Raw genomic sequence first — 18,087 nt, forward strand, 5'->3', positions numbered from 1 at the left:
CGTCCCCGGCAGCCGCCAAGCCCTCGCTCTCCCTGACACGCTGGGACAAGCGGGACGTGACGGACGGTTTCCTCCTCGCCCCAGCACCTGCCGGCACCGTTCGGCTCCGCGTCCCTCCGCCCTCCGCCGGCGAGCCCGAACCCTCCCGGCTCAGCCGCCCTCCCTCCGGACCATCGTCAGTCAGTCAGTCAGTCAGGCGCCGGGGAGATGCCGGCGGCAACACCCCGTACCCCTTCCCGCCCCGCCCGCCGCTCTGTCCCGCCTACGGAGCTCTCTATGGTCGGCGGGGCTGGCCGCTCCGGCCCTTCTAGGCCGCTGACACCGATTCCGGGGCTCGGCCGCGGAAGCGGGCGCCGGGCCGAGAGCTCCGCCGGCTGCGCGCGCAGCCCCCGCTCCTGGCGCCGAGGAGCCCGCCGAGGCCGCCATCGCCAGGGGGTCCCGGCCCCGGCCCTGTCCGGGAACAATACAACGCTCGTTGCCAGCACCGGGGACCGGGCGGCGGGAGAACCCCTTCCTTGCTTGTCTCGCCGCCGCTGCAGCCGCCGCCGCCGCTGCCGGGGGCCCCGCGCTCGGTGCATGGAGAAGCAAGGCAGGATGGATTGCCCGGCGCTGCCCCCGGGATGGAAGAAGGAAGAGGTGATCCGCAAGTCGGGCCTCAGCGCCGGCAAGAGCGATGTCTATTACTTCAGGTACGTGCCGCCCGAGCCGCCCTGACACTCCGCTGTCCCGGTGGGACGGGGCCGGCCCCAGCAGGGACCGGGGCCACCGCTCCTCACCTCCCCCTGCACCCCCTGCCCTGCCCCGGCCCCGCACCCCGGCGCCGCCACCTGCTCCCGGGGCTCCCCCCTGTCAGGCGGCGGGGAGAGGGTCAGTGCCGGTTCCGGTCCGGTCCCCTCCCTCCGTCCCGATTGTCAGGGGTGGCAGGGTCGGTTCTGGTCCCCTCCCGCCGTCCCGCTTGTCAGGGGTGGTGGGGAGTGGGTCAGTACCGGTTCCGGTCCCCTCCCGCCGTCCCGCTTGTCAGGGGTGGTGAGGAGAGGGTCGGTACCGGTTCCGGTGCCTTGCCGCCCGCTGTCAGAGGGTCCGTTCCGTTCCCCTCCTGTCTCCCGCCTGTCCCGGAGGCTCCGCGGTGGCTGCGCGGCTCCGTCCGCCCCTTGCCGGCGGCCCGGCTGGCACCGAGCCGGTTCCCTGCCGCCATGGCTGCCCGGGCAGGGCAGGGCTGAGCCCGCTGCCCTCCCTCCCTCCCTCCCCGCCGCCTCCTCTCGGTGTCCGGGGGATGATGGCACCGGGGAGCGCCGGGGCGAGGCTGGAAGCCAGTCCCCTGTCCCTGTCCCCCCCTTCTCTCCCCGGTCCCGCCGCCCCCGGAGCTCCTTCTGCCGCGGCTGCTGGCGGCTGTCTGCAGCCATGCTCCGCCGTGCCAGCTGCCGGGACGGCGGGGAGCTGGCAGGGATGGCCGGGATTCCCCCTTCATCCCGCTTTTCCTGCGGGAATGGAGCGCTGGTGCCTCGACAGCCCGGCCCCGGGACACCCCCTTTCCCCCACCCCAAGAGGCCCCCTCTCCTGCCCTTAAAGTCGCCAGAAATCAGTCCTGCTGAATTAAAGTCGCCCAAAAGCTGCCGAAAGAGCCGAGGAGCTGGCAGGGGAGAGGGACAGCAGGCTGGATCCATTGGGAAGCTTGGCAGCTGAGATTTTTGCAAAGTTAAAAAGCAGGTGAAAATTAGAGAAGCTTTTGCCACTCTGCTTCTTGCTGCACGTGTTCCAGCACAACCCAGAGAAGCAACAGCAACCTGGTTTTTGGTTCACCCTCCTGCTTGCTTCCAGAGTTCTGATCTCAAGGCAGAAATGCAAGAAATTCTCAAGTTTTTTTGCTCTTAAACCTTGCTGGCTGCAGAGCAAGGGCTCACCTCCTCCCCACACCACCTCTATTTATAGCTCTGGATGAACCACACCTGAAACCTCTCCCCAACCTTGCTTCCCGAGCAGGCTTTGCAGTCTCTTTTTTTTTCCAATGAATGAACTCAGGCTGATTGCTGCTGGAGGAGGGAGAAGTCCTGCTGGACCCCCTCAGACACCAGCAAATGGAAAAATTGGTTTGGGTCTGGGTTGGCATCGTTTGACCCATCCTGTGGCTCTGAGAAACAAAACCAAGTGCCTGACAAAAGGATCAGTAGATGTAGAATGTTGGTTTTATTATTATTATTATTATTATTATTATTATTATTATTATTATTGGGTCTGGGTTGGCATCGTTTGACCCATCCTGTGGCTATGAGAAACAAAACCAAGTGCCTGGCAAAAAGATCACTACCTGTAGAATGTTGGGGGTTTTATTACTATTATTATTATTATTATTATTATTTGGTCTGGGTTGGCATGGTTTGACCCATTCTGTGTCGTTTGACCCATCCTGTGTCTCTGAGAAACAAAACCAAGTGCCTGACATAAAAATGACTAGATGTAGAATGTTTGGTTTTCATTATTATTATTATTATTATTATTATTATTATTATTATTATTCTTTTCCCCCAAGCTTTTCAGCTCAAATGCATGATTTCAGGTGAACCAAGTGGTTGAAAACTTGATTGATTTTTTTTTTTTACAAGCCAAGTTCTGGTTTTTTCTTGCTGCCTTTGTCTGACTGGTGCTCCCAGCCACATGCTAGTATTGCAGCAGAGGATTGGGCAGCACCTGGCCTTGCTGCCTCTCCCTCTGCATCTGCCTGGCCTCTCTGCCCTGCTGCCTCCTCAAGCCTGGCTCACCCATTGCATTCCAGCCTCCAATCCCAATCCTGCTTTCTGGATGGGTCCTGGCTTCCTGCAGGTTGCTAAACTCAACTTTCTGCCTAGGATTCTTCTTGCCAGAATTAAATGCTCAAGCCAGACAGGCACTGCTGACTGTGTTGGAACAGATTGAATGTAGAAAGCCCAAAGAAATTCAGCTATTTCCTTGGAATGACCTGGTTTAAAAACCCTTGAGTTCAGCCACAAGGAGTCTGTCAGAATGGAGGGGTGGTCAGTGTTTTATTTCTTACAGATCAAACTAAAAAGATGTCAAAATGCAGGAAGTTCTTAGGAGTATTTCCAGGTTTTAGCTTTTGCTTGGCAAGAGGTAACCTCATGAAGTTCCTTAAAGCACCTTAGCTGATGAAACAAAAACCTGAGGTTTATGTTTGTATGGTTTCTTCAGGCTAGGAAAAACCAAAAGAATACAAAAACCCAAAAAGGGATTGGACAAAGCTTCATTTAGCCTGATGGTCTAAAGAATAATAATAATAATAGTCATTAAGGACAACTCTTGCAAAATTAATCCCTGTTGCAATCTGCTTTATTTGCATTTTAAGACTTTCTTGTTTCAGGACTGCTTTGTGGTACTTTCACATGTCATGCTTCAGGAGCTCAACTGAAGTCAAACTCTGCTAGTAGAGAATTTTTGCCCCTCTTCACATGTACCCATGAGTCTTCTGACCTTCAGGATTATTGTAAAACAAAAAAACCCAAGCTATTAAAAGAGGGGTGTGGTGAAAACACTTCAAAAAACCTCTGAGATCAAACCAGCTTTTGAGGTTGGCTCCTTCTGCTTAAAGATCTGAACCTTCATCCTTCAGATTCTGCTGCTGCTGCCTGAAAACCCTCCTAAAAATCTCCTCAACCCAGATGCAAGGCTGCAATCTGCTCATCACTGACTCTAGGATTCTGCTTTTTTTAATTTTATTTTAATGTGGGAAAGTGGTAGGAATAAATGTTTTCAAATTTTAGGCTGCCTTCCAGCATGGTTAGCAGTGATGCAGATCTTCTGCCAACCAACCACAAAATTGAAACTAAAAAACTTACCAGGCAACTCAGAGCTTTGAGTTTGTTGATTTCACTGCAGATTACAGGTTTGGAAAAATAAGCAGTCATTTCTGTCTAGAGAAATAACTCCTCTTCAGTAAAAGGGCTGCTTCTGCACAACCAAATAAAACAAATAAAAAATATTTTAATGGCTGCAGGCAGGGCTGGCATAGGGAATTTATCCTCTTTTTTCTTTCTTTCCCCCCCTCCCTTTTCATTCTGCAGATTTCAGCACTGCTATATTTAAAACAAATGAAAATCTGTTTTGATCCAGTAAGTAGAGCAGGCCAAATACACTCAGAAGGGTTATGGCACTCCAGCTCTTTTGGGGAAAAAAAGCATGAATCTGAATAGAATCATAGAATTAGCTGGGTTGGAAGGGACCTCAGAGATCATCTAGTCCAACCCTTGACCCACCGGAGCAGTTGCTAGACCATGGCACTGAGTGCCACATCCAGTCTTTTTTTAAATGTCTCCAGGGACAGAGAATCTACCACCTCACCGGGCAGTCCATTCCATAGCCTGATCACCCTCTCCGTGAAGAAATTCTTTCTAATATCTAACCTAAACCTCCCCTGGCACAACTTAAGACTGTGTCCTCTTGTCTTGTTGAAGGTCGTCTGTGAAAAGAGTCCAGTTCCCACCTCGCTACAGCCTCCTTTCAGGGAGTTGTAGACAGCAATGAGGTCTCCCCTGAGCCTCCTCTTCTTCAGGCTGAACAGCCCCAGCTCTCTCAGCCTCTCCTCATAGGGCCTGTGCTCGAGTCCCTTCACCAGCCTGGTTGCCCTCCTTTGGACCTGTTCCAGGACCTCTACATCCTTCTTAAACTGAGGGGCCCAGAACTGGACACAGGACTCGAGGTGTGGCCTCACCAGCGCTGAGTACAGGGGCAGAATCACCTCCCTGGACCTGCTGGTGACGCTGTTTCTGATACAGGCCAGGATGCCATTGGCCTTCTTGGCCACCTGGGCACACTGCTGGCTCATGTTCAGTTTCTTGTCAATGCAGACTCCCAGGTCCCTTTCTGCCTGGCTGCTCTCCAGCCACTCTGTCCCCAGCCTGTAGCGCTGCATGGGGTTGTTGTGGCCAAAGTGTGTTCTTAAACTGGGTACAAAGTGGGGTTTGCTTGGTGTCCCTGAAGCCCTGAAGTGGCCAGGGTTGGTGTGACCACTTGGAGAGCAGCTTTTTTATTTTTGGGGGTTTTTTTTTTGGCAGTGAAATGCATGTTGCATTTTTAGAGCAGCTTCAGAAGTATTCACTGAGATGTTCAGTGGCTTCTTGTCATACAGGGAATCAGAAAAAACTGGATTTCTGTGTCTCTTCTTGAACCTGCAGAGGTGACACCAGGGGCCTGATCAACAAAATCTTTGTTCATGGTGATGGAGAAAAATCTTTCTTCTGGAGCTGAGTTGGAGAGAGGAGAAAATGACTGTATTTAGGAACATAAACTCATTTGATCTAGGGAATAAAAATGGGGATACTGGATGCAGGACAAATGGAAAACCAAGGCAGCATTCTCAGATTGAATGCTTGCTTTAAACTTGAATCCAGAGGTCAGGGAGCTTCCCAGAAGGTGCTGAAGCTCCAGGGCTCTGCCTCCCCAGGGAAGGTCACTGAGGCAAAAAAAAGCTTTTTAATTTGAGATATGTAGCAACTTGCAGGAATATGGGGGATATTTTAGTTTCAAGACAGGCTTCTCTTTAAGTCCCTGCTAAAAAGTGATCTCTCCACTTCCAGCAAAGGTGAGAGGAAGGTTGGTTTTGTTGGGAACCCTCTTTCTGCAGGGTCTTTGCTTCAAACCCCTCTGTAATGTCCCCTGCTGCCAGCAGAGTGACAACCTCAGAGGGTTTTTTTTACAGACAGAGCCCCTATATCTAATTTATATTTTAAATCAAGCTGCTGTGCTCATGTACACTGCATTTCCAGTGTGTCAAAACTGCTGTTATTGTACTCAGAGTAAAAAAAAAGAGCATTTTGGGGTGACTCTCCCCGTAATACCCTACTCAGGGTGTAGGAAATGGGCATCACAATTGTTGGAGTATTCTTCATTCAGTGAAGAGGGAGGTAGGGGGTGCTGCTGGCCTGCCAAAAAACTCTGCCAGACTTCCCAAATCCTGCAAAACTCAGAGTGCAGTGGGAATTTGGACACAGGGAGCTCACCTTCTCTTTTCTTTACCCTTTCTTTTCCCAGGTAAAATCCCTTTTAGTGTCTGTGACCCCCCTGGAGCACTTCACCTGTTGAAAAACCATTAAGCTCTGGCATGGAATTCCTTCATTACTTTAATATTCTATTTTGGTGCATTTGTTCTTGTGGGAAAAAAAAAAAAAAAAAGCAAGCAGGAGCTACTCCACTTTTTTATCCTAGTCAAGGTGTAAAAAGCCAAAAAGGGGGATTTTTTTCCCTGGGTTCTTGTAGGCTCTTAACTACAGGGATCCCTTTGAAGTTTGTGTTGTGGTTTGACAGTAAGAAAAATGCCAAAGAGTTCCAGTGAGAGGATTAGTTTAATTCTGTGCTTTTTTCTGTGTTTCTTTATTTTTATTTTTCTTTTTTGTGGGGTTGGGGAGGGACCTTTAGCTTTGCCTTTGGAAGTGAGGGCTTTTTGGGTGATGCTCAGCTCTGCTTCTCCTCTTGTTGGGTTTTTGGTTGCAAAGCTCAATGACAAGAGCAAATATTAAAACAAGTCCTAATGGTGCAATCTCCATTTTAAGAATGTGTTTTACCTCCTGTGCAAGGAAGAAATCTCTGCCATTAGCAGCTTCCTAATTAGTGCTGCTCTGATGGTTTTTTTTCTTTCCACACAAGAGGGAGAGGGTTCAGCTGCAATCTTGTTCTCTCCATCACTTCTGGAAGTTTTCATAGAGTTATAGAATCACAGAATGGGCTGGGTTGGAAGGGAGCTCAGAGCTCATCAAGTCCAACCCTTGATCCACTCCCCCCGTGGTTCCCAGCCCATGGCACTGAGTGCCACATCCAGGCTCTTTGGAAAGAGCTCCAGACACGGAGAATCCACTACTTCCCTGGGCAGCCCATTCCAAGGGCTGATCACCCTCTCCAGAAAGAAATTCTTTCTCAGCTCCAACCTAAACCTCCCCTGGCACAACCTGAGACCCTTTGTGCCCTCTTGTCTTGCTGAGAGTTGCCTGGGAAAAGAGCCCAACCCCCCCCTGGCTCCAACCTCCTTTCAGGGAGTTGCAGAGAGTGATGAGGTCTCCCCTGAGCCTCCTCTTCTCCAGCCTCAACACCCCCAGCTCCCTCAGCCCTTCCTTCCTCCCAGGAATTCTGCTGGATCCCTTCCCAGCCTCCTTGCTCTTCTCTGCACCTGCTCCAGCACCTCAAGCTCCTTCCTGAGGGACTTGCTGAGGGGCCCAGAACTGGACACAGGACTCAAGCTGTGGCCTCCCCAGGGCTGAGCACAGGGGCAGAATCCCTTCCCTGGACCTGCTGGCCACGCTCTTCCTCAGCCAGCCCAGGATGCCATTGGCCTTCTTGGCCACCTGGGCACACTGCTGCCTCCTCTTCAGCTTCCTGGCAAGCCAGACTCCCAGCTCCCTTGCTGCAACCACTCCCTGCCCAGCCTGGAGCTCCCCAGGGGCTTCTTGTGGCCAAAGTGCAGGACCTGGCCCTTGGAATCTTCAACCTCATCCCCTTGGGATCAGCCCAACTCTCCAGTCTCTCCAGGTCCCTCTGCAGAGCCCTCCTGCCTTCCAGCTGATCCACACTTCCCCCCAGCTTAGTGTCAGCTGGGAATTTCCTGAGGATGGACTCAATGCCCTCCTCTAAATCCTCCCTCAAGATATTAAACAGCACTGGGCCCAACACTGATCCCTGGGGGACACCACTAGTGACCGGCCGCCATTTTGATGCAGCCCCGTTCAGCACCACTCTCTGGGCCCGGCCCTCCAGCCAGTTCCTAACCCAGCACAGAGTGCTCCTGGCTGAGCCATGGCCTGACAGCTTTTCCAGGAGAATCCTAGGGGAGACGGTGTCAAAGGCCTTGCTGAAGTCCAGGCAGAGCACATCCACAGCCTTCCCCTCATCCCCCAGGCAGTCACCCGATGATAAAAGGAGCTCAGGTTGGTCAGGCATGATCTGCCCTTTGCATCTTCCTCACTGCTGTCACTCTGCTGTTTTTTTAAACATGAGGTTAAAACCAAATCAAAGGCAGTGATAATACCAAAGGAGTCAGCCCAGGTTTTCTTGGGCAGCTTTTCTCTGGTTTTCATTTGAATATTCTGCCTTTTCTTTTGCCTCTTGGGAGGGAAATGGGAAAAAGGAGAAGTTGCAGCCAGTGTTATTTTGTATTCTCATGTCTGAATTTTTTTGCACTGATGCTTGAAGTTCAACCCTGCTGGCTAGCAGGAGCTTACTCTGTAAAATAAATTCATTTTAAATTTATTTTCTTTACAGGGTGAATTCATCCCTGTGCTGAGTGATAATAGGAAGTCAGAACTCTTACTTCATTTCATGAGGACATCCTGAGCCAGTCCCCAGCATAAGAGCCCATCAGTTGGTTTAGAAAACAGAACCAGACTCTGCTAAATGAATCCAAAATATTCCCTCAAGTAGAAGATTAAGGAACAGCCTGGGAATTAACTATTTACAGTTTATTTTTTGTTATTTCTGTTTCAGCTGCTGGTGGCTTAGTGGGATGGTATAAAGTCTGCTGTTGTAAAAGCAAATATTTCTGCTGCAAGTGAAATCAGATCCTGAGCACTGAACTCCTTGGAAATGTTATGACATTTGTGTAGCAGCATTTTTAGGGAATCTTGGGGCATTTTTGCAGAGAAATCTTGGAAGGACAGGTACCTCCAGCAGCTGCAGAGCAGTTCTGGTGAATAAATCTGTTTTATTCCCTCCAAAATGAGGGTCCCTTCAGCAGCAGATCAAACCACTAAATACACCCTGGGGTTTTTGTGGTGTTATTTACTATAACTCTGAAATCCTCAGGTACCCTTTCAGTCACCTTGCTTTCCTGGTCTTCATTCCCAGCCTCCAGAGGGGAGTGATTGGGAGGAACACTTTGCCTTCCTCTGCCTCTCTTAGGGAAGCCTTTAATCTGGATTTTCAGGACTGTTTAGCATTTTTTTTCTTCTTTATTGGCTGTTGAGCTGTCAGGGAGGAGAAGCTGGCAGATGGGATCCTGAGAAGCTGTGTGGGGTGACACCTTAGAATCATAGAATCATAGAATTAGCTGTGTTGGAAGGGACCTCAGAGATCATCTAGTCCAACCCTTGACCCACCAGAGCAGTTGCTAGACCATGGCACTGAGTGCCACATCCAGTCTTTTTTTAAATGTCTCCAGGGACGGAGAATCTACCACCTCACCGGGCAGTCCATTCCATAGCCTGATCACCCTCTCCGTGAAGAAATTCTTTCTAATATCTAACCTAAACCTCCCCTGGCACAACTTAAGACTGTGTCCTCTTGTCTTGTTGAAGGTCGTCTGTGGAAAGAGTCCAGTTCCCACCTCGCTACAGCCTCCTTTCAGGGAGTTGTAGACAGCAATGAGGTCTCCCCTGAGCCTCCTCTTCTTCAGGCTGAACAGCCCCAGCTCTCTCAGCCTCTCCTCATAGGGCCTGTGCTCGAGTCCCTTCACCAGCCTGGTTGCCCTCCTTTGGACCTGTTCCAGGACCTCTACATCCTTCTTAAACTGAGGGGCCCAGAACTGGACACAGGACTCGAGGTGTGGCCTAACCAGCGCTGAGTACAGGGGCAGAATCACCTCCCTGGACCTGCTGGTGACGCTGTTTCTGATACAGGCCAGGATGCCATTGGCCTTCTTGGCCACCTGGCCACACTGCTGGCTCATGTTCAGTTTCTTGTCAATCCAGACTCCCAGGTCCCTTTCTGCCTGGCTGCTCTCCAGCCACTCTGTGCCCAGCCTGTAGCGCTGCATGGGGTTGTTGTGGCCAAAGTGCAGGACCCGGCACTTGGCCTTGTTGAACCTCATCCCCTTGGAATCGGCCCAGCTCTCCAGTTTCCAGGTCCCTCTGCAGAGCCCTCCTGCCTTCCAGTTGGTCCACACTTCCTCCCAGCTTGGTGTCATCTGCAAATTTGCTGATAATGGACTCAATCCCTTCGTCTAGGTCGTCGATAAAGATATTAAACAGCACTGGGCCCAACACTGATCCCTGGGGGACACCACTAGTGACCGGCCGCCATTTTGATGCAGCCCCGTTCAGCACCACTCTCTGGGCCCGGCCCTCCAGCCAGTTCCTAACCCAGCACAGAGTGCTCCTGTCCAAGCTGTGGGCTGACATCTGGGGACATCTTGGGGTGGCCCTGTAATGCTCTCTCTCTATATATATTCTGAATATACAAATTATAAATATATATATATTTATAATAGATATAAAATTCATAAATGTATTTTATAATAAGTAGAGACATTTAAATAGCCATGAGATCACACCTTCTCTTTCTTCATTTTTTTCCCTCCTGCTGCAAAGCTGTGGAGCTGGAGCTCTTTTGGAAGTTGGAGCAGACAGCAGGTTTCTTAGCACATCTCCTGGTTACATTTTGCCTTCCAAATCTGGCAGGTGGGGAGGGCCAGCAAGCCAGGAAGTCAAAGTTAAAAAAAAAATAAAATAAAAAGATATTCAGAACTTTTTTTTGAAAGCAAGCAAACCCAGAAATGGCTGCCAGGAAGCTGTGGATTTGCTGTGTGTTTGCAACTGGGGGAGGTTACTATCAAGTAGGATTTACTGATAAAACTCAGGGAAATTTTCCTTGGATATTTATTAGGTTTCTTTTCCTCTGAAAAATGCCCTTTGACTCAAGTCCCTCACAAGCTAAATCTCATCTGTGCCCCCAAAAACTCCCCAAAAGACTTTGCACAAGTGTGTGGCTGGGTTGTGTTGGTGATTTCACCACGTCTGAAGGGATTTGAGAGAATGGCACTGAAAAACCAGTTTTTAGGTGGTGTTGCACATCACTTCCTTGGAGGTTTGCTGGTTTTTATTAGTTGATTAAACCCAAACTCTCACCCAGGGTTTAATTTAACACCATAAAGTGCTGATATCTCTGTCAGCCATGATAAAAATAAATTGTCTGCACTGGGACATTTCTAGTGGGGAAGAAAAAAAAACCAAACCACAGCCACTTCCTATTGAAGTGAAGTTTTTAAAAAAAGCTATAGGGGATTTACTGTCTTTAGGTACAACTCAGTATCTGTAACTTTTCCAGTTCACACTTAAAACCAGCAGGTTCTTCTCTTCTGGTTTCAGCCAGGATGTGTGAGTAGCAGGTTTTCCTGTAGACATACTGCTTTAAATAGGTTGTAAAACCTCTCTCTTTTCCATTAGTGCATGCTAATTTCATTTAAATTAAATTTAACATGTAATAGATGTTTCAAGAAAGCCTCTGCAAATAGGCTTTTTATTTGACTTTTACCCCATGGAGCTTTGTCTGCAAGTAAGAGAAAGCTTTGGAGGAGGAGCAAGGAAGGGACTGGAAATAATCTGAGAGGGATTCAGAAATTAAGGGATTTCTTTGGGGGTTTGACAGCTTTCAGAGAATAAAATAGAATTAAGTGGTAGTGAAGCAATGAATAGGTGTAAACTAAATAGAAGTGGAGTGGAAAGAAAGGTTTGGGTTTATTCAAATCCTTGATTTTAGGGCAAGGGAAGGTGTGAGCTAGGAAATGATGAGTCTGGGTGGGATTAGAAAAGAAATTGAGGCTGGAAACTGAGTGGAAAGTTTCCCCAGTGGGGATTTTATTTTTCAGCTCTTGAGGTTGCATCAGGAGGTTGGCAGAGCACAGTTTGTCCTCCACAGTTTGAGATCCTGAGATGTCAAACTGTGTCATCCCTTGGAACTCTGGAATGATGGATAATTAAGGATAGGGGCTTTTGTGGGAAAGCTTTCTGTCTCTGCAAGTAAGAGAAAGCTTTGGAGGAGGAGCAAGGAAGGGATTGAAAATCATCTGGGAGGGCTCCAGAAATGAAGGGATTTCTTTGGGGGTTTGACAGCTTTTAGAGAATTAAGTGGTAGTGAAACAATGAATAGGTGTAAACTAAATAGAGGTGGAGTGGAAAGAAAGGTTTGGGTTTGTTCAAATCCTTGATTTTAGGGCAAAGGAAGGTGTGAGCTAGGAAATGATGAGTCTGGGTGGGATTAGAAAAGAAATTGAGGCTGGAAACTGAGTGGAAAGTTTCCCCAGTGGGGATTTTATTTTTCAGCTCCTGAGGAAGAGCAAGGAAGGGATTGGAAATAATCTGGGAGGGGTTCAGAAGTTAAGGGATTTCTTTGGGGGCTTGACAGCTTTCAGAGAATTAAGTGGTAGTGAAACAATGAATAGGTGTAAACTAAATAGAGGTGGAGTGGAAAGAAAGGTTTGGGTTTATTCAGATCCTTCATCTTAGAGCAAGGGAAGGTGTGAGCTAGGAAATGATGAGTCTGGATGGGATTAGAAAAAAAATTGAGGCTGGAAACTGAGTGGAAAGTTTCCCCAGTGGGGATTTTATTTTTCAGCTCCTGAGGAGGAGCAAGGAAGGGATTGGAAATAATCTGGGAGGGGTTCAGAAGTTAAGGGATTTCTTTGGGGGTTTGACAGCTTTCAGAGAATTAAGTGGTAGTGAAACAATGAATAGGTGTAAACTAAATAGAGGTGGAGTGGAAAGAAAGGTTTGGGTTTATTCAGATCCTTCATCTTAGGGCAAGGGAAGGTGTGAGCTAGGAAATGATGAGTCTGGGTGGGATTAGAAAAGAAATTGAGGCTGGAAACTGAGTGGAAAGTTTCCCCAGTGGGGATTTTATTTTTCAGCTTCTGAGGAGGAGCAAGGAAGGGATTGAAAATCATCTGGGAGGGCTCCAGAAATTAAGGGATTTCTTTAGGGGTTTGACAGCTTTTAGAGAATTAAGTGGTAGTGAAACAATGAATAGGTGTAAACTAAATAGAAGTGGAGTGGAAAGAAAGCTTTGGGTTTGTTCAAACCCTTCATTTTAGGGCAAGGGAAGGTGTGAGCTAGGAAATGATGAGTCTGGATGGGATTAGAAAAGAAATTGAGCCTGGAAACTGAGTGGAAAGTTTCTCCAGTGGGGATTTTATTTTTCAGCTTCTGAGGAGGAGCAAGGAAGGGATTGGAAATAATCTGGAATGGATTCAGAAATGAAGGGATTTCTTAACTTCACTGGAGGCAGAGAAGGGAAAATCCAAGAGGTTTTGTAAAATCATCAAGGTTTGGGGTGAAGGGGAGACCAGAGCAGGTTGTGGCCAGGAAAATGAGGGCTTCTCAGTGTTGTAAGGATGTCAAAATTCTCTTTTTTTTCAGTAGTTACTTTGCTAGGGGCTAAAATGACTGAGTGTGCACAGGTTTTAATTAAAACCCAGAAGTGTCTGGAAGAGAAACTATTAGCAACAACTTCAGGGTTTGTTTATGGTCTTGTTTCCTCCTTTTTTATTCAGTGTTTTGTGTTCATTAGGAAAGCAGAGAAGGCAGCTCCTACCAGGAGGGGTTTTCAGCCCTTCCCAGTTAGGAAACTGGGAATTCAGCAGCCAGCACTTCTTGCTTGGGATTTATCCTGAGCTTTTCTTACTGGTACCTGAATAGGGATGAAAGGCAAGGGGTCAGATTCATTAAATAGCAAATTTAAAGGATTTACTCTGGAGCTGACCATCAGTTTTTCTTCCCTACAAGAAGGCAGGGTGTGTAAAATGGAACTGGTGGTGTGTTTGCAGCTCATCCTTGGTTTCTGAGAAGCAGAGGAGAGTTTTGGGCTGGAGTTTCTGTGTGTCCCCGTGGGTGCTGGGCTGGTGGTTTCTTTTCCCTCCCACACCCATCCTCCAGGAGTTTAGCTGCAGATTGTGATCTGGTTTTAAGTCTTTTTCTCCCAGCCTTTCCCTCTGGTTAATGATGTCTCTCCATAGTTTTGGATTCATTTAAATGATTTGGAAAAATCCTTGGGGGAATGAGTTCTTTTTTCCCAGAATTCTATACCTATCCTGCTGGGGGCAAGTTCTTGCCTCAAGGTGGTTTTCAGTTAAAAAGAAGACAGAACCACAGCCAAACACTTTGGAAAAGGGAAGAAAACTCCAATCTTGAGGAGTTTTTTTGCAGCAAGAAAGTGACAAGAAAAACTCTGTGAGCTCAGTGAAACTTTTGGGGGTTCAGTAGTGGGAGGATTTCAGTGCTTGGATTTTCACTGGGTGGAAACTGGGAGTAGAGCAAGGGATGGTTGTCTCCCTGGGATGGTTTTTGAGCCTTTTTCAGGGTACTGAGGGATGTTCTACCTGGCACCTCTTGATATTTCATTTTCTGCAGAGCTTTTAAGTCTGGGGACAGCATTGTTGTCCCTTGGAGTGAAACAAACCACAGGACTTGGTGTCAAGAAGAGGTTTGCTAGCAAAGACTTCCAGAGAGGGCAGGTAGGAAGCCTCCAGGAATTCCCTTGTGATGGTGGTGAAAATCAGCATGGATCAGATGTGTGTTTAGTGCAGAAAATGTGTGCTCAATGGCTATGACTTGAGAATCAAGCAGAGATGAGGGGATGGAAAGCTGTGAGATGGGCAGATTGCTTTCCTTAGGATAACTGGAGCTTGGATATGTGCTCAAGAAAACATCCACTGGGAATTTGGGATAATAATAATAATTCCATCAATCCAAAGGTGATTTTCAATAACTTCCCTACAGTTGATGTGATTTCTGGGCTCTCCCTACACCAGCTTTGGGCCTGTTTCCCACTCTGCATCACCTTGCTTGCTGCTTGCTTGCTTGTTGCTCACTCACCTGGCTTTGCTCACCATTCTTGGTGACAGAAGAGCTCTGAGATGTCCCCTCAGCTCCTTGTCCCATGCATCTGTTCAACTCCTGGCTGGGTGCTAGCCTAGAAAGGTTGCTCTTGAGTCCAGGTTGCCCGTGGCTAGTGATCAGCTGAAAGTTCTGATGCTGGAGTTGGGTTTAGCTCCCCCAGGACACAGCACTTAAACCCTGTGCAAAGAATGGGAGCAGAGCTGCCAAGGTTGGGCAGGTGAAGCATCAGGGCTGAACATAACCCCATGGAAGCTTTTTAGGTATTGAGCAAGGTATAAAACCTGTTATTAGAAGTCAAGGTTGTATCCTCTTGTACAACAAAACATACTAAAGTGTTTTCTTCTTTTTAGTCCAAGTGGTAAGAAGTTCAGAAGCAAGCCTCAGTTGGCAAGATACCTGGGAAACACTGTTGATCTCAGCAGTTTTGACTTCAGAACGGGAAAGATGATGCCCAGTAAATTGCAGAAGAACAAACAGAGACTAAGGAATGATTCTCTCAATCAAAATAAGGTTTGTTAGTAACTACTGTGTTTAAGGATATCCTAAGAATTTCCTTTCCTGTAGTTCCTGTAGCAGTTTGGTTTCTGCTTTAAAGCAGTCTGCCTCTGAGATGTAAATGTCTGGGGAATTTTTAGTAGTGGCAGAGACACTTTCTAAAGAGAAGGAATATTCTGCTCCTACCATGGAAATACTGAGGTGAATCAAAAGTTGGAGCAACTGAGGAGTTGGCCTGGGAGTAAGAACCTCAGTCATCTACCTGCAGGAAATTCTTCTCAAGGGAAAGGTTAGGATTGTTGACCCCAAGAGCTTGTCAGAAGGCTTCAGATTGTTCTGTTCATCTTCCTGTTCTGAGATGAAATCCTTCCCATGCTTAACATGTGCCAGGAAGCTGGTTTGCTGAGCCAAAAGCAGTGATCTCTGCACACCTGGATGTCTGTGGGCAGCTGCACAACAAAACCAGGCCAGGTGGTCTCTGGTTTTCTGGGCCAGAAACTTCAACTTCAGTTGATCTGAGTGCTCTCTCTCTGCCTAGTTCCTCTGGAGTGACACTGTGTCCTTCTCAATACTGAAAAAAAGGTGGATAATATTAGAAATAAAAAGCTGGAGCATTCAGAGGTGGAGTCACTGGTGTAGCACACAGGGACATGACAAGTAAGTTCAGCTGACTCCCTTAATAAGTTCCTGGATAAACCTGAAAAATCAGATTTCCACTTCAGAAGTGGAAAGCATTTCTGTACCAGCCTGCAATGGTTGCTTTTTAAAGGGTTTTTAGGGTTTCCTAACTTAGAGGAGTGGGTGAAAATACCTCATCAGTCCCAGCTCTGTCTTGTGCACTGCTGGTTCTTGGCATCTGCTGTTTGTGATGCGTGAGCCACACATCTCATGCTCATTTTATTTTATTTTATTTAAAACGTGTTCAAATTAATATTTTCTTCCCAAAGACATGAGGCTTTCAGATAACAGGATATTTATTTGCTGCAGCTAATCTGGATGAGCAGAAATGACACCACTTGCTCTATAAAGTCCAGGAGTCTGCTTGCTTCCTAGTCCATCATCTTACATTGCTTACACATTACTCACAGTAGGTTTTTATTTAGGGAAATGATGTTTATTATTTCTAAGGAACTAAATCTGGAGCTCAGGAGCTTTCCAAGCATCCTGCTGTATTCCTGTGAAGGTCTCAGCTTCTCCCTGAAGTTGATATTTCCTTGCCCAGCCACTGCAGGAGGTTGGTTGTGGCCATCTCCTTGTCCAGCCTTGCAGCTGGGCAGACTTGCATGGGAGCCACACATCTCATGCTCATTTTATTTTATTTCATTTAAAGCCTGTGTTCCAATTAGTTAATATTTTCTTCCCAAAGATGTGAGGCTTTCAAACAACATGATATTTATTTGCTGAAGCTAATCTGGATGAGCAGAAATGACACCACTTGCTCTATAAAATCCAGAGGAGTCTCTTTGCTTCCTAGTCCATCATCTTACATTGCTTACACATTACTCACAGTAGGTTTTTATTTAGGGAAATGATGTTTATTATTTCTAAGGGACTGAATTTGGAGCTCAGGAGCTTTCCAAGAATTCCTGCTGTATTCCTGTGAAGGTCTCAGCTTCTCCCTGAAGTTGATATTTTCTTGCCCAGCCACTGCAGGAGGTTGGTTGTGGCCATCTCCTTGTCCAGCCTTGCAGCTGGGCAGACTTGCATGTGAGCCACACATCTCATGCTCATTTTATTTTATTTCATTCAAAGCCTGTGCTCCAATTAGTTAATATTTACTTCCCAAAGACGTGAGGCTTTCAGATAACAGGATATTTATTTGCTGAAGCTAATCTGGATGAGCAGAAATGACACCACTTGCTCTATAAAATCCAGGAGTCAGGTTGCTTCCTAGTCCATCATCTTACATTGCTTACACATTACTCACAGTAGGTTTTTATTTAGGGAAATGATGTTTATTATTCCTAAGGGATTTAATCTGGAGCTCAGGAGCTTTCCAAGAATCCTGCTGTATTCCTGTGAAGGTCTCAGCTTCTCCCTGAAGTTGATGTTTTCTTCCCCAGACAGTGCAGGAGGTTGGTTGTGGCCATCTCCTCATCCAGCCTTGCAGCTGGGCAGACTTGCATGTGAGCCACACATCTCATGCTCATTTTATTTTATTTCATTCAAAGCCTGTATTCCAATTAGTTAATATTTACTTCCCAAAGACATGAGGCTTTCAGATAACAGGATATTTATTTGCTGAAGCTAATCTGGATGAGCAGAAATGACACCACTTGCTCTATAAGATCCAGAGGAGTCTCTTTGCTTTCTAGTCCATCATTTACATTGCTTACACATTACTCACAGTAGGTTTTTATTTAGGGAAATGATGTTTATTATTTCTAAGGGACTGAATTTGGAGCTCAGGAGCTTTCCAAGAATCCTGCTGTATTCCTGTGAAGGTCTCAGCTTCTCCCTGAAGTTGATATTTTCTTCCCCAGCCACTGCAGGAGGTTGGTTGTGGCCATCTCCTTGTCCAGCCTTGCAGCTGGGCAGACTTGCATGTGAGCCACACATCTCATGCTCATTTTATTTTATTTCATTCAAAGCCTGTGTTCCAATTAGTTAATATTTTCTTCCCAAAGACATGAGGCTTTCAGATAACAGGATATTTATTTGCTGAAGCTAATCTGGATGAGCAGAAATGACACCACTTGCTCTATAAAATCCAGAGGAGTCTCTTTGCTTCCTAGTCCATCATTTACATTGCTTACACATTACTCACAGTAGGTTTTTATTTAGGGAAATGATGTTTATTATTTCTAAGGGACTGAATTTGGAACTCAGGAGCTTTCCAAGAGTTCCTGCTATATTCCTGTGAAGGTCTCAGCTTCTCCCTGAAGTTGATGTTTTCTTCCCCAGACAGTGCAGGAGGTTGGTTGTGGCCATCTCCTCATCCAGCCTTGCAGCTGGGCAGACTTGCATGTGAGCCACACATCTCATACTCATTTTATTTCATTTAAAGCCTGTG

The 18,087-nt window shown here is 47.2% G+C and overlaps 1 protein-coding gene across 1 annotated transcript in view; it reads left to right on the top strand.

Annotated features, from left to right (window-relative positions):
* Positions 1-132: 132 nt before the first annotated feature.
* MBD2 (methyl-CpG binding domain protein 2) overlaps positions 133-18,087 on the top strand; it is a 42,794-nt gene continuing 24,839 nt past the window's right edge. Inside the window, exons 1-2 of the mRNA XM_030468551.1 lie at positions 133-689; positions 14,930-15,089. Of these exons, the coding sequence (XP_030324411.1) occupies positions 208-689; positions 14,930-15,089 (642 nt within the window). The 5' untranslated portion in view covers positions 133-207. The remainder of the gene's footprint in view (positions 690-14,929; positions 15,090-18,087) is intronic.

The sequence above is a fragment of the Calypte anna genome, unplaced genomic scaffold, assembly GCF_003957555.1.
Source record: "Calypte anna isolate BGI_N300 unplaced genomic scaffold, bCalAnn1_v1.p scaffold_153_arrow_ctg1, whole genome shotgun sequence".
In the NCBI taxonomy this organism is placed as follows: domain Eukaryota; kingdom Metazoa; phylum Chordata; class Aves; order Apodiformes; family Trochilidae; genus Calypte; species Calypte anna.